At 49.7% G+C, this 24,895-nt stretch overlaps 1 protein-coding gene and 1 long non-coding RNA gene across 5 annotated transcripts; one reads left to right on the forward strand and one right to left on the reverse strand.

Moving 5' to 3' along the window:
• Positions 1-39: 39 nt before the first annotated feature.
• On the reverse strand, positions 40-22,458 carry LOC145508695 (uncharacterized). Its single transcript, XR_014055542.1, has 4 exons — positions 22,275-22,458; positions 13,235-13,292; positions 482-620; positions 40-368 (listed from the first exon to the last, which is right to left on the reverse strand). It is a non-coding gene; the product is annotated as an uncharacterized LOC145508695 (long non-coding RNA).
• Positions 17,778-24,583, forward strand: SOX7 (SRY-box transcription factor 7). Of its 4 annotated transcripts, none has more exons than XR_014055502.1 (3): positions 17,778-18,092; positions 21,625-22,938; positions 23,040-24,583. XR_014055502.1 is itself a non-coding variant. In XM_081495684.1 (2 exons), the coding sequence occupies exons 1-2, from the start codon at positions 17,855-17,857 to the stop codon at positions 22,548-22,550; spliced, it is 1,164 nt and encodes a 387-aa protein (XP_081351810.1). In that variant the 5' UTR covers positions 17,778-17,854; the 3' UTR covers positions 22,551-24,583. The 4 variants fall into 4 exon arrangements, 1 of the variants encoding a protein (XP_081351810.1); XR_014055500.1 differs by having other exon boundaries at positions 23,101-24,583; XR_014055501.1 differs by having other exon boundaries at positions 23,130-24,422.
• The last annotated feature ends 312 nt before the right edge of the window (positions 24,584-24,895 follow it).

Below are 24,895 nucleotides of genomic sequence, written 5' to 3' on the forward strand. Positions count from 1 at the left end.
ATTCAGAGAGTTCTTTTTGTTCTATAGCCAACCCACGCGTTTTTGCCAAGTCAGTTTTATATGATTACATTCCCAAATCAGAGAGTTGTTTTGGTCTGGTTTGGTGGTGATGGGGAAATTGCTTTAATGCTCTCTCTTCCACTGAGCAGTGACAGCCGTCTATTTTGAGGTCTTCTTCCCTAAGACTACTAATTGGAAGCAGTGAGGTGACAGTGGAGACCGTTTAACTTCCCGGCTCTCACAGGAGGCCTCTCACAGTTCCTCAGCAGGAGTTGGTGGTCAAATACGTATCCAGTTGGGGTCCCTGAGGACAGATCCCCTAGAGAGGGCTCCTCTTCACCTCTGACCATCAGGAGATCCTCAGGAGCCTAAACAAAACAAAACAACAAGACTCTTAAGTTTATGAAGTTAATTTCATCACGATTGAGACTGCTGTAATATTAATAAAATAAATGAATATTACATAAAGTGTAAAAGATACCTTCAGCCTTGCTCACACCAACTGGTGTCACCTCTTCTGTTTATACCCGTCCCGACACACCCTGGCGTGTCTGCCTGTGTGATGGTTCAACTCTCCACACGCCGGTTTCCCCAGAAAACTGCAGACACCATCACACCCTCTTTGGGACACAGAATGAAAAAGAAAAGTGCAGCTGGTTTTGAGGTCTAGTGCTGTGGTTTCCTCTCTTCCGCTCTCTTTGTTCTCTTGACCTCTGCTTTCTTCTCTTCTGCATCCTTTCACCCTCGCACTCCCTCTTCCCTGCTCCCCTCTTATTTTCAGTTCCCGGTTTTCCTCTTAGCCCTTGCTGGCTGCCTGCTCCCCATCCTGCAGACCTGTCTGGAACCGTGGGGCTGTGGCACGCGGGTGGGCAGTGTGCTGCCTTCCACCTGACTTGTAGATATGCTCCTGGATAAGAGGAATGAAAACTCAACCACCACCTGATGAACTCGTGCCCTTGACTTGAACCCCTGGGGTCACATATTATATATGAAGAAGCATGGCCCTGGGATTCTTAAAACAGAGAAAGTATATGAAGTATGTTTGATTTTAGTCTCCTAAGACTCCGAATGATGCTAACTGCTTAAAAGTATACGCACACATACCACAGGGAAAGTTCTTATGAGGTCTAGTTTCTGAGTTTATCATGGCCCTCAGCATTTAGAATTCCAAGCAAGGTCCAGTATAATAAAGCACCAGAGATTTTTAAAGTCACTTTTCTTCCCAGAAGGCACATGCCCAAGGTATCTCTGCTTGTCCTGTCTTGTTATGAAACTAGAGTTTCAGAAGGGAGTGGCCATGTAGAAAACCTAAAGATAATTATCTTTATATGTATATAGACTGGGGTGGGTTTGTTTCTTTTTTGCCTTTTATTTACTTTAACTTCCTTTACCAATAAAAATGAAGAGTCAGGAGAATATGCTGAATTGTGTGCAGGAGGAGGAAGTGAATGGGCATTTAGGGAGCAGGGAGCTGCACACCAGTCATCTGGGGTTCAGTGGGGGAAGACCAGAGGAGGGAGGGGCTGCAGGGATCTCTGAGAGTTGGAAACCCAAGGCAGTGACATCGTGAGACTAGGTAAGTGTGACTCACAGAGAGCACCTGTGGACTGTGATGATTATTTTAATGGACCACAGAAAGAACCAAATGATTCTAATAATCAAGAGGGTAGTCTGAGAAAAATGCACACACGCAGCAAAGAGTAGACAGTGACCATTTGCTTTGACACAGAATCTTGTATTTTCTCTAGAAATGCTCAGCTTTAATTTTCCCGAAGTATCTCTTTCTCAGGCCACTTTGTTTTCTGGATCTAAGGTGGAATTTAGAACAATGAAGTGCATGCTCTCTGGACACTTGAATTTCATTGGCATGATATTTTAAAAACAGTTAATACATGAGCCATGTTTTTTGCCTTAGGTTATCTCACTAGGTGAAATATATTAATATTGTAGCTGTCAATGCTTTCTTTGGCATCCTTCAATTTTAAGAGGGGGAATGTAGGTGCCCAGGAAAATCTTTCTGCCATTAAGAGGTTCTTAAATGTCGGTAATGCCCTTCTTTCCTTTACTGTTAATTGTAATGGAAAATAATTATTACTACTTGTGCTCTTATGTGCCTGGCCTTGTTCCAAGCACTTTAAATAAATCAACTCATTTAGTCTTCAAACAACCCAATAAGATAACTATTATTGTTATCCCCTTTTATGAATAAACTGTATTTTATAAAAGGATCTCTTTCAATTTTTATCACTAGGTTGATGCTGCTCCCAGGGAACCAGCAATGCTCCAGTCCCTTCTCTTCCCTGGCCACACACCCACGATTTTTTATTTAGTCCTCACCCTTGTGACATCACCTGTCCTAGCAAAAATTTTTTGTGTATGTGTGTGTGGCCATGGCCATGCGACATGTGGGATTTTAGCAAGATTTTCTATGGCTGATGCTCTTCACATGCCCTAGTTACTTTTAAATGAGAATATATTTGAAAGCAGCTGGCAAACTGCAAAGAGTTTTACAGTTAACTTGAGTTAGTATTGTCTATACAAACTGTGGAAAATACTTTCGGGTTCATGGCATGTTAGAAATTCTCAATAGGTTTTCTTTTCCAACGTGGTCAAGAGGTTGGTGGGATATTGTGTGAATAACTCAGCTTCCTAAGACCCGTTTGCCAGTCTATGAAACAAAAATGGAATTCCTTCCAATTTGTAGAAAATACTCATGCTACTGAAAGATGAAACCAAAACGAGCGATTGTTTCATACCACAGTGCGTATCTCTTCTCTACTCACCTGCTGGCTGACCCTGGCAGGACAAGCTAGGACCTGCCTTTTTCCGTCTGCCCCAGTGATCTTAGCCTCTAGTCCGGCCATCAGCGCCTTCCTTAGATTTGAGTAAGAAATTCCCCGCCGTCACCCTGTTTGACTCGCAGGTTCTGCAGCCACTGCAGTTTGGAGCCTGTTGCACTGGCTTGTGGAGCTGGCCAGGTCAGATTGGATGCTCCGATATCAGGTTTTATAGCGCTCAGTTATTACTGAGCAAATTAGTATCATGTCCTAATAAAGAGGATGACTAGACTCCTTGAGGAAAATATGCTCTTCAGTTAGGAAATCCTGAATACACTCAAAAATCATGCTCAAAGCCTTGATGGGGTCAGCGCAGGGGATGCAATAGAGGCAGTGCGTAGGAAAGGGTAGGTAGGAACGGGCACATTTGGGTTGCCAGCGAGGTGTGGCTGCAGGGTGCTTCCCCCGACCTGAGCTGAACTTTTGCATAAGCGCTGCTGTTTATAATCACTAAATTGTGTCCGACTCTGCGACCTCATGGACTGGAGCCTGCCAGACTCCTCTGTCCATGGGATTCTCCAGGCCAGTATACTGGAGTGGGTTGCCATTTCCTTCTCCAGGAGATTTTCCAGACCCAGGGATCAAACCCACCTATCCTACATTGCAGGGGGATTCTTTACCACTGCATAAGTAGTCAACTTTTAAGGAAAACTACAGTATAGTTGAATTATTTGACCAAAGGAAGAATTTTGTAATCAGTTTCATCTTAAATTTTCTGTTGGTATGTCCCATGTCACATTTCCCCAGAGAAAAGTACATGGTTGCTGAAAGACATTTATTAGTTCTGAAAACATCTGCTGAGCCCCAACCTCAGGCTGAGCCCAGGCCAGTTCAGGACAGAGAAATTCACTATAGGGTCCACCCACCCTCAAGACCTACCAACTTGTGTCATTGAGAATGCACTGCCATGTCCTGGGACACACTCTGTGGGCCATACCTGAGACCTGGCTATGTTTACACAGGCTTGTTGGTGCTGTATCTTCCTCAGCTTTCATGCGGGTGTTATCAAGTTGGGTGGTGAGCTTTGGGAAATTCTTTGCTGACTCATTTGACCTGAACCTAAAGAGAGACTTTCTCCTACAATCTCCCTTATTAACAACATTTTTAACTCTGTGATAAATAAGCAGAATTATATGCACATTCCTCCATATGTGTGTGTGCTCAGTAGTATCTCTTCATGACCCCATAGACTGTAGCCTGCCAGGCTCCTATATCTGTGGGATTTCCCAGGCACAAATACTGGAGTGGGTTGCCATTTCCTCCTCCAGGGTATCTTTCCAACCCATGCTGGGATCGAACCCGTGTCTCCGGCATCTCCTGTGTTGGCAGATGGATTCTTTACTGCTATGCCACCTGAGAAGCCACATTCCTCCTTATAGAGTAATCTAAAAATGTGTTTTGTGTAAGTGGGGAGTGTGAGAAAGACCCCAGCTCGTATCTCAACCTTCCCTTCCCCTTGTCCCTCCTGTCACCAGCGCATCTGCTGAGGGAACCAGATGTGGAAGAACTAGAGGGGGTGGCCTTCAGGCAGCCTCACTTCACCTAGCAGCCGGGACACCCTTTGAACCAGATGGAACAAAAGCCTATTAACAGGACTTCCCTGGTGAAACAGTGTGTAAGAATCCACCTGCTAACACGGGGAACATGGATTCGGTCCCGGATTCAGGAAGATTCCACGAGCCACATGCCACAGGGCAACTAAACCCGTGTGCTACAACTACTGAGCCCACACTCTGTAGCCAATCCTCTGCAGCAAGAGAAGCCACCGCAGTGAGAAGTCGGTATCACAACTAGTGAGCAACCCAGCTCAAGGAATCTTAGAGAAAGCCTACACGAAGCAACGAAAACCCAGCACAGTCAAAAGTAAAATAATTAAACAAAAAAACCTATTAACAAACATTTGTTAAGAGAATGGAAAACAGCTGAAGGCAGATCCCAACTCCATCCAGCCTTCAGAACCTGGGGAAATGAAGGTGGGAGAACTCAGGGGCGATGCCCAGCACCTTGGCTGGCAGAAGAGTGCCCTTCTCCCTCATCCTTGTGGCTTTCCCTGGTGAGGGGCTGCATGGGACCCCACGGACTGTGGCCCACCAGGCTCCTCTGTCCATGGGATTTCCCAGGCAAGAATACTGGAATGGGTTGCCATTTCCTTCTCCAAGGGAACTTCCCAACCCAGGGATAAACCCATGACTCTTGCATTGGCAGGCAGATTCTTTACACTAGTGCTACCAGGGAAGCCCTGTGTTACAACTTTGGGATGTATCATTTTCCCCATTCAGGTCGAGGGCCTCTGGAGGCAGAGTTAATCTTTGTATTCCTGGAGCACCCAGGACAGTGCCTTGCGCACAGCAGGTTCAGGAGGACCCTTAAATGAAGAAGCAAATGAAGAGACCACAGCAGGACCACGCCCTGAAGGCCTGAACTGTATCCCAAGATGAAGATGCTTAATTAGGGCTGTGCTGCCATAGCCACAGCCCCAACTTGGGAGTTCCTTCCAATTCTCAACACAAGAACCCGTATGTCTGAGACTTCCACAGCCAGCCTGAGGGCTTGATCATGAACCTCTCCCCACTTTACCCCTACACCTTCCTTGTCATCTTGCCCCTAGGAGCTCAAATGGCCCCTCTAAGGGCCCCATTCTCCAGGCTCCCTTCCTCCCGTGGTGATTGTAGGATTAAAGAAAAAAGGACCTAGTGAAACACCTGGAGAAGACCCTCTCTTGCTCCAAGCACAAAAGGAGAAATGAAAGTAAGAGCTGCCTGCAGGAAATCCCATGGACAGAGGAGCCTGGCGGGTTACAGTCCATGGGGTCGCAAGAGTTGGGCACAACTTAGCAACTAAATCAGGCTTCCCTGGTGGCTCAGCTGGTAAAAAATCCGCCTGCAATGTGAGAGACCTGAGTCTGATCCCTAGGTTGGGAAGATCTCCTGGAGAAGGGAAAGGCTACCCACTCCGGTATCCTGGCCTGGAGAATTCCATGGACTGTATAGTCCATGGGATCGCAAAGAGTTGGACACAATTGAGTGATTTATCGCTTTCACTTCACTTTAGCAACTAAATCACCACACGAAGTGGGGACCCCAGTCATGGGAAGGCACAGTGGCCCCTCAGAAGAGGAAGTACTGGCAGCAGAGTCAGCTCCCTGTCACCGGGGGCTCCCGAACCCCTTCGTGGGTGACCAGCTCTGGATGCAGCAGAGGAAGGTGTGGCCAGGTCATCCTGAAGACATAAGAGTCCCAGGAGGGCTTAGCACTCCCACTGGGAGGCGAGCTGTGGGCTGGGCCCTGAGGCAGGCCGGGTGTGGTCACACTGACTCAGATTTCTCAGGTGGCAGTCTCCGGATCCTGCCCTCCCTGGGTCTCCTTGGTGGGCTGAGTCGAGCAAGTTGTTGCAATTCAGCCTGGAGGGATTACAACATCCTGCCACGATGGGGTGAGGTGCTGCCAACCTGAGATGAGCGCACAGTGTGAGCCGGTGCCGGCAGAGGGGTGACAAGTGTACTCGGGCTTCCAAACCAGAGGACCCTTCCAAATATCTGTCCCTGAGAACAGCGATTCTGCTCTCCTCAACACTGTAAGAGCCACCGTATTACAGTCTCCGTCTTGAGAATGAAGAAAGAGTCTCAGGGTTTCTAAGTGCCTTGACCAAGGTCATCAGTTCATAAAGTGGCCTTTGGAACGGTGTCTCCAGAGGCCCAACCCTTTTTTGATCCTGGAAAGGTTATGGGTACTATATTTGATTTTTGTTTTGAATAGTTGAATTAATTTTGCTCAAGGTATAACTTAGTCCATTTGGGCATGGAAGCCTGGGTCAGGAAGATCCCTTGAAAAAGGAAATGGCAACCCACTCTTGTATTCTTGCTTGGGAAATCCCATGGACAGAGGAGCCTGGCGGGCTTCAGTCCACGGGGTTGCAAAGAGTCAGACATGGCTGAGTGACTAACACTTCACAGCTTTTGTAGTTGAATCACAGTTCTTGAATATACTGTTTCTTTTTTTTTTTGTCTTTTTTCTCTTTGCTTTTCAGTTTGGGGCATTTTTATTGACATGTCCGCAAGCTCACTGACATTTTGCTCAGCTGTGTGGTAATGAACCCATAAGGCATTCTTCACTTCTGTGACAGTGTTTTTGATTTTGAGCATCTCTTTTTATATTCTTTCCTAGAATTCCCATCTCCCTGCTTATATTACCCATCTGTTCTTGCACGTTGTCTAGTTTTTCCACTAGACCTTTAACACATTTAATCATAGAGATTTTTCTCTGTTTTTTGGCCGCACCGCAAGGCTTGTGGGGTCTTAGTTCCCACATCAGGGACTGAACCCATGCACTTTCAGTGGAAGTGAGGAGTCCTAACTACTGGACCACCAGGGAATTACTGATCACAGTTAAAATTCACAGTCTGATAACCACAACGTCCCTGTCATATCTGAATTTACTCTGATACTTGCTCCTTCTTTTCAAACTGTGTGTTTTGCCCTTTAGTATAATTTGTAAACTTTTTGTTGAAAGCCAGACATGATGTACTGGGTAAAAAGGAATCTGGTGCTGCTTCCTGAGGAGGCTTCTCCTCATGGTTTGTCCTTTGGTAAGTTACCATTCTTCCATATCCATCTATGTGTCTCTCCAGTCTCGGGAGCATCGGTTTGTCCTGTGCTTGGACAAAACCTGTTTTCTTCTCCTGAATGGTGGGGGAGGGGATGGAGGGGGGGGAAGCAAACAGACCAGTTCTTCCTACTGTGTTTCTTCTCTTGACTCTCCTTTACTAACTCACACAAAACATTTCATTTCTGGTCACCAAATGTGTGGTTTTTCACCAAGCAATTTTCTGCAATACCACCTGGGTGTTCTACAATTTAACTCAGTTCTGACACCGTTTACCCAGAGATAGCATCAAACCCCACAGATTAAGGATTCAGTCTCAAAAGACTGCCCCCCTGGATCCCCTGCCCCACTTCAGACCCCAGCTGCAAGCACAGGTTATCACCTGCTTCTGACCAACAAATTACAGATCAGAGGTTCCAATACACCCCTCCTTGGGTGTGATCAAATTGCAAGAACTCAAGGAAACTCTTCCTTATGCTTACCAGTTTATTAAAGGATGTGATAAAGGATACACATGAATAGCCAGATGAAGAGATACATAGGTCAGAGGTCTGGGAGGGTCCCTAGCCCAGGAACTTCTGTCCCCATGAAGCTGGGGGCACATCGTCCTCCTGATGTGGATGCGTTCACCATCTTGAAGGCTCTCTGAATACTGTACTTTAGAAATTTTATGGAGGTTTTTTCATGCATGATTAACTCTATTTTCAGCCCCTTTCCCTTCTCAGGAGGATGGAGGGTGGGGCTGAAAATTCCAAGCTTCTAATTATGCTTTGGTCTTTCTGGTGACCAGCCCCTGTCCAGATGCCCACCCAGAGTCACCTCAATAGAACAAAAGATGCCCCTAGTGCTCTTATCACTTAGGAATTTACAAGGGCTTCGGGAACTCTGTGTCAGGAACCAGAGGCAGAGACCAATATATATTTTCTATTATCTCACATCCTGTGACCTAATTCTCTGATGGATCTAAGAAGGTTGTTGATTTTTGGTTTGTTCATCCTTTTTTCTTGTCGTTAGAATGTGACTTGGCTGGTTTAAAACTCAACATTCAAAAAACTAAGATCACGGCATCTGGTCCCATCACTTCACGGCAAATAGAAGGGGAAAAAGTGGAAACAGTGACTGATTTTACACTCTTGGGCTCCAAAATCACTGCAGACGGTGACTGTAGCCATGATATTAAAAGATGCTTGCTCCTAGGAAGAAAAACTATGACAAATCTAGACAGTGTATTAAAAAGCAGAGACATCACTTTGCCAATAAAGATTCGTATAGTCAAAGCTATGGTTTTTCCAGTAGTCATGTACGGATATAAGACTTGGACCATAAAGAAAGCTGAATGCTGAAGAATTGATGCTTTTGAACTGTGGTGTTGGAGAAGACTCTTGAGAGTCCCTTGGACAGCAAGGAGATCAAACCAGTCAATCCTAAAGGAAATCAGCCCTGAATACTCATAGCAAGGACTTTGGCCGCCTGATACAGACAGTAGATTCACTGAAAAAGATCCTGATGCTGAGAAAGATTGAAGGCAAAAGGAGAAGGTGGCAGCAGAGGATCAGATGGTTGGATGGCATTACTGACTCAGTGGACATGAATTTGAGCAAACTCCGGGAGATAGTGAAGGACAGGTAATCCTGGCATGCTGCAGTCCACGGGGTCACAAAGAGTTGGACACAACTTAGCTAGTGAACAACACGAATGTGACTGATAACTTCTAAGCCCCTTGCACGGCAAACTAGAAACCAGAATTTCCATTCTTTTACTTTTAATTCATCTGTGTATTCGTGTTTAAAGTGGATTTCTTTACAGTCACCATGCAGTTGAGTCTTGCTTCTTTTTATCCAATCTGACAATTGCTGCCTTTTAAATGGAGTTCAGTTCAGTTCAGTTGCTCAGTCATGTCCGACTCTTTGTGACCCCATGAAACGCAGCACACCAGGCCTCCCTGACCATCACCAACTCCCAGAGTCCACCCAAACCCATGTCCATTGAGTCGGTGATGCCATCCAACAATCTCATCCTCTGTCGTCCCCTTCTCCTCCTGCCCTCAATCTTACCCAGCATCGGGGTCTTTTCAAATGAGTCAGCTCTTCGCATCAGGTGGCCAAAGTATTTGAGTTTCAGCTTCAGCATCAGTCCTACCAATGAATATTCAGGACTGATCTCCTTTAGGATGGACTGGTCGGATCTCCTTGCAGCCCAAGGGACTCTCAAGAGTCTTCTCCAACACCGCAGTTCAAAAGCATCAATTCTTCTGTGCTCAGCTTTCTTTATAGTTCAACTCTCACATCCATACATGACCACTGGAAAAACCATAGCCTTGACTAGACGGACCTTTGTTCACAAAGTAATGTCTCTGCTTTTCAATATGCTGTCTAGGTTGGTTATAACTTTGCTTCCAAGGAGTAAGCATCTTTTAATTTCATGGCTGCAATCACCATCTGCAGTGATTTTGGAGCCCCCCAAAATAAAGTCAGCCACTGTTCCCACTGTTTCCCCCTTCTATTTGCCATGAAGTGATGAGACCAGATGCCATGATCTTAGTTTTCTGAATGTTGAGCTTTAAGCCAACTTTTTCACTCTCCTCTTTCACTTTCATCAAGAGGCTCTTTAGTTCTTCTTCACTTTCTGCCATAACGGTGGTGTCATCTGCATATCTGAGGTTAATGATATTTCTCCCGGAAATCTTGATTCCAGCTTGTGCTTCCTCCAGCCCAGCGTTTCTCATGATGTACTCTACGTATAAGTTAAATAAGCAGGGTGACAATATACAGCCTTAACGTTTTCCTTTTCCTGTTTGGAACCAGTCTGTTGTTCCATGTCCAGTTCTAACTGTTGCTTCCTGACCTGCATACAGGTTTCTCAAGAGGCAGGTCAGGTGGTCTGGTATCCCCATCTCTTGAAGAATTTTCCATAGTTCATTGTGATCCACACAGTCAAAGGCTTTGGCATAGTCAATAAAGTAGAAATAGATGTTTTTCTGGAACTCTCTTGCTTTTTTGATGATCCAGAGGATGTTGGCAATTTGATCTCTGGTTCCTCTGCCTTTTCTAAAACCAGCTTGAACATCTGGAAGTTCACGGTTCACATATTGCTGAAGCCTGGCTTGGAGAATTTTGAGAATTACTAGCATGTGAGATGAGTGCAATTGTGCGGTAGTTTGAGCATTCTTTGGCATTGCCTTTCTTTGGGATTGGAATGAAAACCGACCTTTTCCACTCCTGTGGCCACTGCTGAGTTTTCCAAAGTTGCTGGCATATTGAGTGCAGCACTTTCACAGCATCATCTTTCAGGATTTGAAATAGCTCAACTGGAATTCCATCACCTCCACTAGCTTTGTGCATAGTGATGCTTCCTAAGGCCCATTTGACTTCACATTCCAGGATGTCTGGCTCTAGGTGAGTGATCACACCATCGTGATTATCTGGGTCATGAAGATTTTTTTGTACAGTTCTTCTATGTATTCTTGCCACCCTTCTTAATATCTTCTGCTTCTGTTAGGTCCCTACAATTTCTGTCCTTTATTGAGCCCATCTTTGCATGAAATGTTCCCTTGGTATCTCGAATTTTCTTGAAGAGATCTCTAGTCTTTCCCATTCTGTTGTTTTCCTTTATAAATAGATGCTTAATGTGATGGTTGATATGGTTGGGTTTTAATCTAACATCTTATTGTGTTTTCTATTTGTCTCATATGTTTTTTGTTTGTTTGTTTCTTTTTTTCTCTTTTCCTGTCTTGGATAAATTGGATTAATTGATTTTTTTATGATACAGTATTACAGAAAGACACCCAGTCCCTGCCCTAAAGGAATTTCAAAGTTAGTGGCAGTGGGAGCAGCATTCTATTACATGATGTGAGCACTGCTTATGCAGGTGTGGTCCCCTGGGAAATCTCCACCAGCATGCATGTCTGTGCACTTCTCTGTGGGTACACTGTACCTCAGTGAGCATCTAATTAAAAAACAAAACATAAAATAATGGTAGCTCAAAACCCACCTATTAAAGCAATCACATAGAGCCAAACAAATAAGAAGTATCCTTGGTTTCTCATACCAGAATTGCTGGCTGATGACAGAATGCCCCATGATGAGATCGCTATCAGTCCTGCCTCACCATGCCACTCATTATTCTGACATGTGTACACATAGGCTCAGAAAAGACATATTTCCCATTTTGTATTGCTGCTAAGTCGCTTCAGTCGTGTCCGACTCTGTGCGACCCCATAGACGGCAGCCCACCAGGCTCGGCCGTCCCTGGGATTCTCCAGGCAAGAATACTGGAGTGGGTTGCCATTTCCTTCTCCAGTGCATGAAAGGGAAAAGTGAAAGTGAAGTCGCTCAGTCATGTCCAACTCCTAGCGACCCCATGGGTCTGCAGCTTACCAGGCTCCTCCACCCATGGGATTTTCCAGGCAAGAGTACTGGAGTGGGGTGCCATTGCCTTCTCCGCGTTTCATATTAATTGTAGGAAATTCCTAGTCAGTTTCTCTTCTTCCTCTGAGACGTTTGAAAAGAAGAGGCAATAGGATTGAAGAGATAGAAACACACCTCCTTGAACCAGTTGTTAGTTTTTCTTGTCATTTTCTGGTTTTCCATTTAAATTTGAGAGTTTAGCTTCTGACCAATTAAAAATCATTTCAGGGACCTTCCCTGGTGGTCCAGTGGCTTAGACTCCTCATTCCCAATGCAGGGGGCCCAGAGTCGACCCCTGGTGAGGGAAGAGCTAGGAGTTCGCCTGCTGCAACTAAAGATCCCTGCTCGCTGCAGTGTGGACCCGGTGCAACCAAACACACACACACACACACACACACACACACACACACACGCACATAAATAAATAAACATTAAAAAAAATAAAGATCATTTCAGTGCAGTCATTCTACATGCATGCTCCCTTACAGAAGGAAATCTGATCATTGTTCAGAGTGGAGCAGGAGAAAGTTAACGTAGATAATGTCTGTTCTTGGCATGGAACTCTCCTGGCCCTCAGTGCTAGGGAGGGGGCAAACACAGATCCCAGGATGAGCACCGCTTACCTGGGCACTGTCTTGGGCATGCACGCAGCACAAGCAAGCCCATCAGTGGTTCCCTGGGCCTCTGAGGCTTTCCACCCTGTATGCTGGCTGAGAGACTTGCTCAGATGTGCACAAATGGGACTGGACTTCTGGCTCTAAAGTCAGGATCTGTCCCCCATTCACTGAGAGATATGACTGATCAGAGATAAACACACACGTGTAGAAGGGGCATTCTGGAGTAACCAGAGAGTCTGATCTGGGAAACCCCAAGTTTCTCTACCTCTGGGGTTTCTCTACCCCAGTGTTTTGTGACTCTCAAATCCAAACATCAAGGGTTTTGATGTTACCAGGGATCTCTACTACCCACACTCGAGCATTGTCATCTGAAAATCCTATTCCCACCTCCCCCAAGTGCCCTGTAAAGCAGCTGTCACATCTAGGATGCTGTGGAACTCTGTCCAGGTGTCCTTGTGTCCACTCAGGTAACCCTCCATGTATACCATACATCTCTGCTGTCTGGTTTAATCCCCCCAAATTATTCTAAATCCAAGAATGTGATGAATTTCTCCTAAACTTCTGACTGTGAGGAGATTTCTGTTGGCTGAAAGAGAGGAACTCTGTTTTTTAGAGGGAAGTCAGGCCTGGGGTGGCGGTGGAGGGGGGGAGGTGGGGAGATGTGGGGAGGAGGAAGGAGAAGGCAGCCAGCAGGCCTGGACCAGGTCTCCCGCCTCTCTAGCATGCACCTTCCCTGTAGCCAACAGTGTTTACCCGTTTGCTTTTCATCTTACCTTGAACTTCAAGTGCCCTTTGGAGGAGGACAGGTCCAGTGGAACTTGAACGATGCATCTGGAGAGGGTAGACAAGCAGGGGTTAGAAGCACTTATGTTCTGATTAGAAGCACCAGAACTGGCACTAACCATCAGTGCTGGTTAGAAGCACTTCTGTCTGGTGTGGGGCTCCGATCTGAGTTGGAAGCCAATGCAGGGTAGCCCCAGAACTGAGGAGTAGAGACCTGAGGATGAGAGATGTGGGTTCAGGTCTCTGCTCTGCCACCTGCCTTATTTTGGAATTAATACTACCATCTGGGCTGCCTAATTCACAGAGGGTTGTATGGAGGCAAGGATGAGCTGGGAATGACCTTTGCAAGGACTGTCAGTGGAGTACAGATAAATCAGTGTGAGCAAAGATGATCATCCTGGTGATGATGATTTTGACCTCCAGCCTGGTGTGAAGGACAGAAAGCCCTGGTAAGACACGTGCACAAAACCGCAGAGAGGAGGGTTGGGAGCCATGTCAGCTCCAGCTCAGTGTGGCCAACCAGCACATGGTCCTGAGCAGAGTCCAGGGTCAGGAGCCAGGGCTGCTGCCTCGAGGCAAGAATCTGTACCCCCCTCCCTTCTCTCTCCTTCTAGAATCACCAAAACTCTTCAGTTGGGAATAGAATCAGGAAAGCTCCTGGAGGGGAAAGTTTTGTGGGCTGAACCCTATTAATTTTATATTTAAGGTTCCATCCATTCATTATTGTATAACATTTCACAGTTATTTAAGGTGCATGCTGCTGCTAAGTCGCTTCAGTCATGTCCGACTCTGTGCGACCCCACAGACGGCAGCCCACCAGGCTCCCCCGTCCCTGGGATTCTCCAGGCAAGAATACTGGAGTGGGTTGCCATTTCCTTCTCCGATGCACGAAAGTGAAAAGTGAAAGTAAAGTCGCTCAATCGTGTCCGACTCTTCGCGACCCCATGGACTGCAGCCTACCAGGCTCCTCCATCCATGGGATTTTCCAGGCAAGAGTACTGGAGTGGGATGCCATTGCCTTCTGTAAGGTGCATGAGGTTCTTTCAAAAACACCATGTCAGAAATCCTGCATTATCCCCATTTTACTGGCAAAGAAACTGAGGCTGAGATCGGGTGAATGAACTATCATCACACCGCTGGTAACTTGAAGCAACCGTTTCTGACTTCAAGTCCTGTGTTCCTGTAAATGCTGTTCCATGAACTACAAACCTAAAGGAAGATGAGAGGGAAGGGAGATGGGAGAGAGAGGAGAGGGGAGGAAGGAGAGAGGAGAAGTAGGAGATAGGGGAAGGAGGAGAGAGGGAGGAGACTAGAAATGGAAGGAGGTGAGCAGCGAAGCAGGGAAAGAGGAAAGGCAAAAGAAATGGGAAGAAGGAAAAAAGTCATTTGAGAGAGAGGGCAGAGTTCGCACAATACACACCGCAAGAGTAAGGCTCAGTCTGTGAGCAGACAGGCCCACTGTCCCCCTGAATGGTCATATGGCAAACCCTCGGCTCTACTCTCCACGGCTGCGGGAACCCCCATCCCATCCCGCGGCGGGTCCAAGCACCCGCAGGACCCTGCACCGCAGACTTACACATTTAAGTCCTTCTTGGCGTAGTTGCCCTGAATCCACCTCGCCATCTCAACGGATGAACCTCTGCCAACAACTGGCCAGACAGATCCTGGGCCCAGCGCTGGCCAGACAGGTATCGAGGATGCCTCGGAGGACGCCAGTCCTGGCCCCTCTTGCTCAGCCCTCTGAGCCCCGGGCTTTGGGGACGCTTGAGCTCCATGCGGAGCTCGGTCACTGAAGGTCCGAGAGGAAGCCGGCACAGCTACCCAGCACCCCTGAGCGCCGCCCGCACTAGGGCACGTTTGCATAAAGTTGCCCAGGTGAATCAATGCGTAGACGCAAATCAATGAAGAAGTAAAGAAATGGAGAGAGCGAGAGAGCCCGAGTTCCTGCGTGCTCACAGCTCACGCCCTCAGGGCGGAGCCCCTGCTGGCAACGCGGCGTTTAACGCCCAGATCCTGCACAATCCAGGCTCGCGCTCTCTCTCAGGACGAAATGCCAGAAATTATTATTGTAGACAACAACTGCAACACCTATTCTCTCTGCCCTCGCCGTTTTCTCCATCTCGCTGTCGGACTTTCGAATCCTTCTGGACAGCTCTGCGCTCCCTGGCGCCCGAGCATCTTCCTCACCTGGTGCCTGACTGCGTGCACTCTCGGCTCCGGAACCGCGCACTGAGAGCGCCTGAGGCTGCAGGCGGGGAAGGGGACGCCTGCGGCCGGCAAGGGGGCGCTGTCCCCTAGAGGCGTCTGATCCTGCGGAGCATCGTCCCGTCCTGGAGAGGCAGTGCGGTTAGAAAGGGTAGAGTCCTTCCAGGAGTCCTGGGCTGCTGCGCAAATACCCCTGCGGGTATCCCTTCTCTCTCTCCACAACTAGGGCCACCCCCGGCCAGACGCGGCCTTAGCTCCCCGAGGTTCTCGGAGCATTCCGGTCTGGGGATTTTAATTGAGAGATTTCTGGCAGAGGAAACAGGGAAAACGGCCTAGGCTTCCCCAAATAGGGAAGTCCACCTAGACCGCGGACACATTCACTACGCAAATCACCCCCTTCCCTCCCGGTCCCCGGTGCCAGCCAGCTCCACCCTCTCCACCCCGGATTCCAAGATGCTCTCTCCGCTCCCGGCACCCACTGTCCAGCCAGTGCTGCTCCCGGCCCCGAGTCCTTTGCTGGTCATCCCGCGAGAGCGGTGGGTGGAGAGCTCGAGCCTAGAGTGCTGCCTCTGGGTCCTGGCTGGAGGAGGTAGGAAAACTAGGCAATCTATTCTACGTGTAAAGCCTGGGGCGCTGTAGGTTGAAAGTGGGATTGAAAACAAGAAGTTGCATTTTTCCACCCACTTACCAGGTCTTAGCCCTGGCGCTGCTTCCAGAGGGTATGTTGCTCACAGAGGTGCCTGTGAACTCAGTCACTGCACGCAGGGCCCTGAAGTCCAGGCTTGGAATTTAACGGCTGCATGTGAACAGTTTTATTAACATCAACTGTCATGTATGTATGGAGTTTGAGCTTTCACACAACCCTGTGAGGTCAGTTTTATCCTCCTCCCCATTTAGGACTGGGAGAAGAGCCCTGAGTCATGCATTAAGTAACCTAGCACTGAAGACAAGTCCTGCCTCCAGAGCCAAGCCCACGGTCCTCTCTCTCAATGCCAGCCCTTTCAGGGTCACCTCTGCAGAGCCCTGCACGGGGATGGCTGCTCAGTAAATACACGGTGGATGGGATTCCAGGATCGGATTCCTCATGACTTCCCTGTTTTATATAGTAGCGTGTGTCTAAGCCATATCTGCTCACTCATTTATTCATCCACTTATTCGGCCTCTCTTAACCACCTACTGTGTGCTGGTGCTCAAGTGAGGAACAGCCCTATTCACACGATGATGCAGGATGAGGAGCTGTCCTCTAAGCAGAGCTTCCTGTGTCCGATGGAGGGCCCTGAGCTTCCAGCCCACAAGCTTTCCAGTGGAGGGCAGGCCCAGTCGGCCTACGGAGTGGGGGGGGGCAAGGGGGGTCGGGGGTGGTCAGGAGGAGGGGAACTCGGGAGGCCGAGTTGTGCCAAAGCCTAGGGTAGTCAGAGGGCAGGGGTGGAGGGACAGAAGGACTCTGCTCTGAGAAGCAGGACTGATGGTCGGCAGAGAACAGAGAAGACAGGAGAAGGGAATTTCGCGAGAGAAAGGCTGGAGGCGAGGGAGCTGGAGGCTGGGACGCCAGAGACCGGGGTGGGGTGGGGGTAAAAGTGTAAAAAGAGAGACATCAGAGGCCAGGGTGAATGAGAGAACTGAGGCCGCAGGTGCGCTCTCTGAAGAGCAAGGAAGCTGCTGAGCGTCGAGGGGACCCTCCAGTGGGTACCACGGAGAACCCGAAACGGGATCCAGCTCCCACTCCAGTCTCTCTGGCTGCCCAAGTTGGCTGGGGGTGGGGGGCGAGACTGTCGCCGCCCAGGTCATTTACAAAAGCACGAAGTGTGTTCTATCAAGAGGAGTTCACAGGCCGGGTGTCATGGCCAAAAATTCACTCGTGCCCAGCCGTTCCCAGCGAAACCTGTTTGGCTTCTATTCTTCGTAGGATTCCACGCACGGGAGGAGCTGGCGGAACCTGCCCCCGGGAGGCCGCGGCCAGTCGGGACGAGGGGCTGGGGTCCGGCTCCCGCTCCCGGGCCCCGCGATCATCAGCGGCTCCCGCCTCCCGGCCAGAAGCACCTGCGCTGGGAGCTGGCGGGCCGAGGGGAGGCCCCGGGGCTTCAGGGCACGGATCCCCGGGAACGACCTGGAAGGCGGAGGGGCGGGCCGGGGGCGGGCGCACGCTGGGGAAGCGGCCCGCCTCCAGCCTCTCCTCCCGGCAGGTTGGAGCGGGGACTCAGCGGCCCGGACGCAGGGAGGGGGCCCGCGCCGTGAAGGAGGGAGGGGCCGCGCCGCCTTCGAGAGTCATTGGAGGACGCGGCCTCTCGAAGCTGATAAATAAGGGGCCGGGCCGCGGCTGCCGGCCAAGTTGGACGCCCCAACCGGTGCGAGGGCCAGGTCAGCGCCGGCCCGACGACGCGAAGCGAGGCGACCCCCGTGCGGCCATGGCCTCGCTGCTAGGAGCTTACCCGTGGCCCGAGGGTCTCGAGTGCCCGGCCCTGGAAGCCGAGCTGTCGGACGGGCTGTCGCCACCGGCCGCCCCCCGCCCGCCGGGGGACAAGGGCTCGGAGAGCCGTATCCGGCGGCCCATGAACGCCTTCATGGTGTGGGCCAAGGACGAGAGGAAACGTCTGGCGGTGCAGAACCCGGACCTGCACAACGCAGAGCTCAGCAAGATGCTGGGTGAGTGAGCGGGCGGGGCGCGGCCCGAAGTCGGCGGGCGGGGGTCTGGCGGCTGGAGGCCGGGCGGGTGCAGTGAGGGCGCTTGGGGCGGGGGTGCGACAGACTCGGCGTGGGGGACGCACGGGGGCGCGCACCGTGCCCGCGAGGTTTGGGCATCTGGGCGAGCGTGGGTGTGCGCGCGGGGACTGGGATTCCAAGCAGGGACGCATGGACCAGACCCAGAGTGAACCGGCACGGCCCGCCGGGGTGGCCGGGGAGGCCCACTGGAAGGGACGGGAGCCGAGTTAGGGGCCCTGGGGCACGGGCGGGTCTGAGCTGCGGCCTGGTGCGGGGACTCGGCTACGGAGATCCTCGCGCGCACGGACAGGCCGGGTATAAGGGAGCAGGAAAACCCATCATCCGCTGAACTTCACCACGGACACAATCACAGAAGGAGGTCGTACCTCTCATTAACGAATATTCGTGAAGAGAGACCTTGCGGTGGCGCTTTCCTGCTTTAACTTAATTATCAAACCAACAGCAAAATGCACTTGATTCGAGCCTCTTTCTCAGTCGCAGGAGTGTAGAAAATTTGATTCGGATGCTTAGGACGGCCTGTGCGGGTATTTCCGAGAACCCGGCCGATTCCCCCTGGCTGCCCTGCGGCCCCAGCCCTAGACGCCGGATTGGAGACTGGGACAAGCCAGGCCAATAGAGAAAGAATGTTCTGGAGATCGGGGGTTTCTTCTCTCTCCACTGTCAGAAGCTGGACACTATATCAGCTCCAGCCAACGCCTAACCTCTTTGCCCTTCGTGGTAGTTTTTATTCATTTTGACGGATGGGAACCTTTCAAAGCACGTTGTGTGCCCAGCAGGCGCCAGACCCTGTGAAAAAGGACAGTGTGTGGTCACCCGAGGCTGGCCCTGCCCCCAGCAACCCCACCCGGCCCAGCTTGCAGCCTTTTCTTTTTCTTTTTTCCGTTGGAGCTTGGGGCTCCTTCCCCAGATCGGTGGAATGAGGTCTGACACCCCTCTTTGTGCTGTCTAAAGCCACAGGCCCTCTGGCAGAAAGGGTCCTCTTGCAGTTTGATTGCCCTTTCAAAGCAGCTGATAGAATGCTGGTTTCAAAGAGCCTCCCACCCTCTGCCCAGCCCCCTGGCTAGAATGTTCCCAGGACAAGTTAGTGGGCCAGTGTGTCTTAGCGAGAGCCCTGTCCCAGATAAAAAATACTTAAAATCATACTTTATACTGTGTTGGCATAAAGACAAATATATTAAGATATACAATAATAAAACAGTTTCTTCAAGCAGAAAGTTTATATTTTTCTTGAGATTTCTGAAGCAATAAAAACACTTTTTTTGGTGAGCCCCTAAATGTATTTTTTGGGTGTGACCCAGGTGCTATGCCTGTTGCCCAAGCACAGCTCTTGTGACCAGGACAGAGCAGGCCCAGCCAAGGGTGGAAGAGCTCAGGCTGGAGAGCCTTGCAGGATTGGGGCTGCCTGCTCCCAGGGAAAGGACAGGCAAAGGGACTTGGGTGACAAATGCCTCCTGTGAGCTGATTCCTATTGGCAATTGGCACTTAGGCTTCTAGAGGTTACAGTGCATTTTGCAGGAAAAATATGGATTCCTTCCTGCTTAACCACACAGCCCCTGGCACTAGGCAAAGGAAACCGACATAGTGTTGCTTTGAAAAATGTGGGTTTTCTACACCTGCTGAAGGGGAGGGGGCAGCAGGATGATCTATTTCCATCCCAAGCCCATGATCTTGCCCAGCCCTTTCCTTTCTGACTTAGGAAAGGAAAAGGGCTGAATACTAGAGCCTAGAATTTTTTGACTATTAGCTCTCCAGTCTTTGACTCTAAAAACTTCACACAGTAGTACTCATGTATGTTATGAATGAGAAAGCAGGTAAAGACAGTTATACATTTAGTGATTTTTAAAATGAACCTATATTTTATGAGTACTACAATATCTCAGTACACTCAGGAACTTTGAGTCACATTTTATATTCAGTCCACAGTCAGGGTGTGAGTGTGCCTGGGTCTTGGGCCTCTTGCCACAACTTGTGGTCTTAACCACAGGCTGGAAACTAATGGCCAACTCCAAGTCTGGAGTTCCTGACAGCGCTCGCTTCGGCAGCACATATACTGAAATTGGAGTTCCTGACACTTTTAAAATTGTCTTTTCAAGTGAGAGCTAATTGTATTAATTGACAGTTTCACTGGAATAGTGTTATATACTTTCATCCAAATGGTACTGGATAGTCACCTTCCTCCAGCCCGCTCTGTGTACCTGACACCCAGGGCCAGCCAGCACCTCCATGAAGGGCAGCCACGCACATAGCTCTAGACTTGGCCCTGTGCCGAGTCTCTGGGTGGGAGATGCAGCCCTTTTCCTTCCAAAATTTGGGGCAGGGGGCTGCCCTCTGGGCTAGTTTGTCTCAAACTTCAGGATACAGTAGTCATAGGGGAACTTAAGTTCCCAAGCCTACCCTGGGAGGTAACTATCTAAGGTGTCCAGAAGTGACCTTTAGAAAACCTGCAGCGGGATGGGCAATGTGCTTTAAGAAAGAAAGAGACACTAAAGTAATCTACTCAATAACACACAAGTGAAAAGGATAAATAGAAAATACACACGAGAGCAGCATTTGTGCACCAGTGGGACACAAGTGTGGGATGCTTCTTCAGAAGAGAGTTTTGGGTAGCATCACCGTATATTTTTTACTGCAGGAAAACAAAGATCCAGGGAAGGTAAGGGGTTTACTTCTGTATGGAGAGTCAGTGGCTGATAAGGTGCCCTCTGCCATGGTCACAGTAGACAGTTAGAAGCCATAGCTTGTGTGTGTGCACCTGCATGTGTGTGTGTGTGTGTGTGGCATGAAAGTTCTGTTTGACCTTCAGATGTAAGGGCTAATCCTCTGTTGCCATAAGTGAGATCCTATAATTTAAATCTTGTAGTTTACCTCCATCTGTGAAGCTGTTGACTGATCCTGAGTTCCCTCACAAGAAAGCCTGTGATAGATGTATGCCACAAATAAATAATATAGTGTCACTTCCTGAAGGGCAGCGATAACCCAGGAAGGCAGAGTTTTCATTAGGATGCACAAATGATAAGAACTGACCCTCGGAGGGTAAAGGGAGCCCAAATCAATGTTGTAGTCTACATATTTTTGTCCTGTGGGTGACATTGGGTTAGGTGGACCCTTCACTGAGAATCTCACACAGTTTATACATTCGTGTTGTCTGGTGGCTTTGATAGGAGAGGTGCCATGATTGTGTGTGTGTGTGTCTTTTGCACAAGTGCCTTGGAGCATGCAAGTGGGAGAGGTTAGTTTGGCCTTACTGTGCGTGCAGGATGTGGGCTGAGAAGAGGGTGTGAGGAGTGTGGGGCGCCTTGTGTGAGGAGGGGGCAAGGGGGGAGGAGGGACAGGGGACCCGAGGCAGCAGGCGTGTGCGATGCTCGGCGGCCCCAGGCCCCAGTCGAGACAGGTGCACCGGGCGCCCCGAGCCGCGCAGAGGCTGACGGCGGCCTTGTCTGACTTGTGTGAGCAGGAAAGTCGTGGAAGGCGCTGACGCTGTCCCAGAAGAGGCCCTACGTGGACGAGGCGGAGCGGCTGCGACTGCAGCACATGCAGGACTACCCCAACTACAAGTACCGGCCGCGCAGGAAGAAGCAGGCCAAGCGCCTGTGCAAGCGCGTGGACCCAGGCTTCCTGCTCAGCTCGCTCTCCCGCGACCAGAACTCCCTGCCCGAGAAGCGAGGCGGCAGCCGGGGGGCGCCAGGGGAGAAGGAGGACCGGGGTGAGTACTCCCCGGGCTCCGCGCTGCCCGGCCTGCGGGGCTGCTTCCACGACGGCCCGGCCGGCGGCACTGGCAGCGGCGGCACCCCGGGCAGTGTGGACGCGTACCCTTACGGGCTGCCCACCCCGCCGGAGATGTCACCCTTGGACGTGCTGGAGCCGGAGCAGACCTTCTTCTCCTCCCCATGCCAGGAGGACCATGCGCACTCCCGCCGCATCGCCCACCTGCCCGGTCCCCCCTACTCCCCGGAGTATGCCCCCAACCCCCTCCACTGCGGCCACCCCCTGGGTTCCCTGGCCCTCGGCCAGTCCTCGGGCGTCTCTATGATGTCCACCGTGCCTGGCTGTCCCCCGTCTCCGGCCTATTACTCCCAGGCCGCCTACCCGCCTCTCCATTCCAACCTGCACGCCCACCTGGGCCAGCTCTCGCCGCCTCCCGAGCATCCCGGCTTCGACGCCCTGGATCAGCTGAGCCAGGTGGAACTCCTGGGGGACATGGATCGCAATGAATTCGACCAGTACTTGAACACTCCTGGCCACCCAGACTCTGCCGCCGGGGCCCTCAGCGGGCAGGGCGCGGTGTCTCAGGTGACGCCGACGGGCCCCACAGAGACCAGCCTCATTTCCGTGCTGGCTGATGCCACGGCCACGTACTACAACAGCTACAGCGTGTCATAGAGCCCGGGCGGCCCGTCCGGCCCGGCCTCGCCGCCGCCTGTCCTTCCCGCGCCGAGCGCAGCGCCGCGGGGTGGGCACACACTTCTACGAGTCGCCCGCTGACCGGCTCTGCGGGTCCGGGGCCCCTCCCCCCGCCCCTTCCCCTCCGCCCCGCCCCCCTGCGGCCTGCGTTCTGAGTATATTCCTTCAAATGAGTTTCCATTGGCTCCACCCTGGGACTCAGGCGCTGTCGATGCTGAGGACGCTATTTCCCGAAAGAGTTTTCACTGACCTCTCCTCCCAGTCTTCAATCCGGAAACAAATTCGGGAAAAGCCCAGCAACATTCGCGTCCCTGCCGCTTCTGACACAGCCGCAGGGGTACTACCGTCCTGACCTTTGGTCTTCCAGGTGAGGAGAGCCCTGGGCTAAGATTCGGGGGACTGGCGGTCCAATCCCAGTTCTGCCTCCGGGGGCTGGGGAGACCTGACTCCCCTCGCCTCCCCTTCCAGCCCATCCCCCCATCTGCGGAGTGAGGGACAGACTCCGTATCTTAGGTACCCTCCGCTCCAGGGTTATCCAATTTAGGATTCTCTCCAAAGGAAGCTGAAGCTGGCCTCAGTGAACTCATTCACGTGCAACCTGGTGAGGATCCCGTTCACTGCCCAAGGACGCCAGGCTGCTGCTCTTGGTCACCATCTTCCAATATGAATGATCCCAGTCTTCCAAAAGGACACTTCATGAGTTTGAGAGAAAACACTCATCTTGATTTGGGGAGTTAATGCCGGGGGTTAACTGCATCACTGACAACGAAATTGAATTCAAGCTGCTTTTTAAAAAACATACTTATATATTTATAAGTTCTTTGATAGCTCAGTTGGTAAAGAATCTCCCTGCAATGCAGGAGACCCTGGTTTGATTCCTGGGTCAGGAAGATCTGCTGGAGAAGGGAAAGGCTACCCACTCCAGTTTCTGGCCTGGAGAATTCCGTGGACTGTATAGTCTATGGGGTCGCAAAGAGTCAGACACGACTGAGTGACTTTCACTTTCTTTTCACTTTCATACATTTCAAAAGAAAATACATGCCTGAATATTTACAGTGTGTAAGAGACACACACAACATACACACCTTCATGCTCAGCCTGAATCAGATACAGTTTGCTGACCTTGGCAACTTCTTGTCAGCCTTCTGTTCCTAATGACCCAAAGAGCAGGGAGCTGGAAAGAGTTTCAGCACTGTAGCATCAGTTTCTTCCAATCTGAATGTGCTGATTTCTTGAGCAAAATTTCACCATGCTTCCCCTTCTGCAGATGCAAAAAGATCTTCCTTTTCTCTGTCTCCATCTTCCTTTCCTGAGCTTTCTTTTTTCTCTTCTTCTCTGTTCTTTCTCCACCCCTGAGTTGGCTACCAATTCAAAGATCCCTTGACTTAAAAATCCCAGGCATAATTCCTATGGCAGAAATGGGAATTTGTTCTCCTCACCAGCCCTCTGGTTCTTCAGGTAACATTTTCGGCCAACACATCAAAGAAACTTCCCTTTATTATACTTACTTCCCAAAGAACAGAAATGCACTGTGATTCAGAAAATATTTCTGAGCCCTGACCCCATCCCAAAAACATTTCCATCCTTCCTCCAAGTCTCCACTGAAGGAACATACCTATCAGACATAAAAGACAGTTGTCTTATGATTTCAGCATTTTATTGCCTGTATGAAATATATGTGTTTTTATATATTCTCCTATTATTTTCACCTTATGTTTTGTATTGTTGAAAGATCCTTTTTTTTTCCTTCCAAGGAATTCTCTTGTAAAATCACTTATAAGATATGATTAATCTTTATGCTATTACTGTATGTGACTTTTGGTAATAAATAGTAAACCATGGACAATATGATTGGTGCAGTCCAGAATGTGTATTAATAATCTTATAAAACAGTATCACAGACATTAAGCTAAACTGTTCCATTTTCTGTAGGAACTATATATGCTTTGGAATGGTTGTAGATATTGGTTTGCCTAAAATATTTAATTTAAATAAACATTTTTGTACCGCGACCATTCTATCATTTGAAATATAGTTTGGTGAAGGAAAAAGTTTTCAAGTGAGGCGTAGATATTATGCCAGTTCTCCTTCCGGTGTTGGTCAAAATGGTTTCTCATCTTTTTTATTTTAAAAAAGTTACCTTGTTGGAGTGGTTGATTGGTTGATTTTATGAATTATGGTAAAGAGATAAAGTCTAATCTTATACCTTAGAGGCAGTGCCATTCTTCTTGATATTGAAAGAAAAGACAAATTCATAACCTAGTTGCAAAACAATTTTCTCCTCGGAAAGGATGACTTCACACTTGTAAAGTGGAATGCAGTGG

Source organism: Giraffa tippelskirchi, chromosome 1 (assembly GCF_054371585.1).
Source record: "Giraffa tippelskirchi isolate mGirTip1 chromosome 1, T2T-mGirTip1v1.2.pri, whole genome shotgun sequence".
NCBI classification, from domain to species: Eukaryota; Metazoa; Chordata; class Mammalia; order Artiodactyla; family Giraffidae; genus Giraffa; species Giraffa tippelskirchi.

Excerpts from the sequence above, each read along its gene's own strand:
- SOX7 (XM_081495684.1), top strand. The coding sequence starts at position 17,855 with ATGGCCTCGCTGCTAGGAGCTTACCCGTGGCCCGAGGGTCTCGAGTGC. Across the intron at positions 18,093-21,624 it reads AGAGCTCAGCAAGATGCTGG|GAAAGTCGTGGAAGGCGCTG; the intron begins GTGAGTGAGCGG and ends TTGTGTGAGCAG.